At 48.2% G+C, this 2196-nt stretch overlaps 1 protein-coding gene across 5 annotated transcripts; it reads left to right on the forward strand.

Annotated features, from left to right (window-relative positions):
- The first annotated feature begins 595 nt into the window (after window positions 1-595).
- On the forward strand, window positions 596-1876 carry LOC109759865 (uncharacterized). Of its 5 annotated transcripts, XM_045233220.2 has the most exons (5): window positions 618-736; window positions 933-1007; window positions 1252-1341; window positions 1428-1626; window positions 1696-1876. In XM_045233220.2, the coding sequence occupies exons 3-4, from the start codon at window positions 1272-1274 to the stop codon at window positions 1616-1618; spliced, it is 261 nt and encodes an 86-aa protein (XP_045089155.1). In that variant the 5' UTR covers window positions 618-736; window positions 933-1007; window positions 1252-1271; the 3' UTR covers window positions 1619-1626; window positions 1696-1876. The 5 variants fall into 5 exon arrangements, with proteins under 5 accessions (XP_040255475.1, XP_045089155.1, XP_040255474.1 ...); XM_040399541.2 differs by lacking the exon at window positions 933-1007 and having other exon boundaries at window positions 596-736; XM_040399540.3 differs by having other exon boundaries at window positions 622-1007.
- The last annotated feature ends 320 nt before the right edge of the window (window positions 1877-2196 follow it).

Raw genomic sequence — 2196 nt, forward strand, 5'->3', positions numbered from 1 at the left:
CCATCAAGTGTCTTCTCCCGCGCATCACCACCATGGCCATGACAGCGGCAACAACAGCCACGACTACGACGACGACAAAGTAGCACCTTCGTCCATGGCATCCTCCATACAGGGCGCTCCCACCCATCTTTTTTTTGCATAGGAGGGGAAAAGCTTCATCAACAGCTGGTGGTAGCAGCACGCCAGGTTCACCGTGGATGTTAGGACCAGGCGAAAACCGAAAAGCCAAAAAACAAAAAAAAAGAAACAGAAAAAATCCATCCAAAACCCCGAAACACGTAAAAGAAATAGAAAAAATAAAATTTAGAAAGGACGTCCATCACGCGACATGTGACAACTGCTGAACGCACATGCTCTCAGGCCACTAAAAATGACCTGGACTTCCCCGCAAGGGGTAATCCATGGTTTGGACCTTTTTTTTTAAGAAAAAATCCATGGTTTGGACCTGCAACCGTGGAACCAGACCGTGTGTATAGGGGCTACGGCCGTCCACAGTTCCACCGCCAGATCGGGCCGTTGGCCCATTTCAAACCATCCAAGATGAGGAGGCCCGTCAATGTAGATAAGTTTTGGCCCTCTATATGGTCTGCCAGGTAAAAGATGATGGTTCTGGGTTGCTCTGAGAAATTTCCAGATGTTTCGCCAATACTCCATAAACTGAGAGACCGACATAATAACCAAAGGCACGGCATCATTCGACTCCCAAAATCAGTCAGTCCTGCGCAACGAAATCGAGGTACGATTACTCGATCCTTCGCGATTTGAGTGGCAGCCTGTGTTCTCCACATCCGTGCTCTCGTAGATCCCGAATATTGTGTGCATCCCACCTGCGTATCTCCTGCCGGGGATTTCTTATCTGAGATCTCTCTTGTTCTTGCGCATATGCATATGTGTGGTCTCCTCGCACGGAAATGATAAACCGGCATATTTAGGAAGGGATGGCGCGATCGATCGTTTCTTCTTCTCTTCTAAAATCGGCCCTTGGAACATATCTGTGTGACAACCAAGTTAGTACTCTATTACTGTACGTACTTGGATGAATTCATGGTTCTATACTTCTGTTGGTGCGACGATTTATGGCTTGATTTGTGAAATCCAAGAAAAAAAACCGTTCTTCGCGCCAACAAAATTTTGCTCGTGTCTTGTTCCATTCTGAATTTCTTTGCAAGGTTATTCTAGCTCATGTAACTTTGCTGATCTACTTCTTGCATGCTTATTCCCGTGAATCTGTCCTTTGAGTAAACCGTGCAGGCAGCTAGCACACCGATTCCATGAGGGGAAGCGCGAGGTCTCTAGTTGAAACCGCAACCAGACAAATCAAACCTGGCAATGGACTCGCAAGTATGTCAGCATCCACCTTCAGTTTGCTTTGCTTGAGAATTTCAAGAATCAGCTGTCGGTGTCTCGGTTTACCTTGTGTTGAACAGGGGTGATGACGATTACCACTCCCAAGAAGCACGAGAAGGAGATCAGCCCTACTGAATCTGCCCTCCCAAAGGATGAAAACGTCGAGCCCCTCGTCGCTTTCAGCCGGCCGCCTCCTTTGCCACCGGTTCTAGGCCCCTTGATCGCGCTCTCGCTTTTTCAGACTTCTTCTAGTGATGAGGACAGCAAATGAGTCGCCAGGTATGTGCAGATGTTGCCCATGCTCTTCTCTGTTTTTCCGCAATGATGCCACAGTGACATAAAATACAGAATTCTGTGCAGGGGGCTTGCTTGTTTGATCGCTGAGTTGGTTACTTTTGGGAGCCTGGCCGTGTATATAGTCAGAGGTTGTAGACATCATGTTGCTGTAGTAGTCTGGCAAGTACTACGAAATCTGAATAATGTAGTAGTCTTGTGTGACAACTTTTCAGACTGAACGAATTTCAAAGTCTGTCGCTGTGCAACGTTTTATTTTCTTGTGAATCCATATGGGCTCGTTTACAAGTTGGAGCAAACGTGTCAGAATAGCTCCAACAACGCAGACGGTAAGGCCAACTCTAACGCGCGACCCAAACAGAGCCTGGATTTCATCCTTTTGAGGATGACAATTGGGTCGTGTCCGCCTGGATTTGGGTTTGCGTCGGACGGGCGCCTAACGCCCGGCCGCATCTTTGGCCGCATCATGTCCGTGTGCATGCAAACGTGAGAAACCATACCGCGACCGCAGGTCGCACTAGTTCACTCCGGCTGACAACACAGCCGGTGGCCTAT

This window comes from Aegilops tauschii, chromosome 2 (assembly GCF_002575655.3).
Source record: "Aegilops tauschii subsp. strangulata cultivar AL8/78 chromosome 2, Aet v6.0, whole genome shotgun sequence".
Lineage (NCBI taxonomy): Eukaryota > Viridiplantae > Streptophyta > Magnoliopsida > Poales > Poaceae > Aegilops > Aegilops tauschii.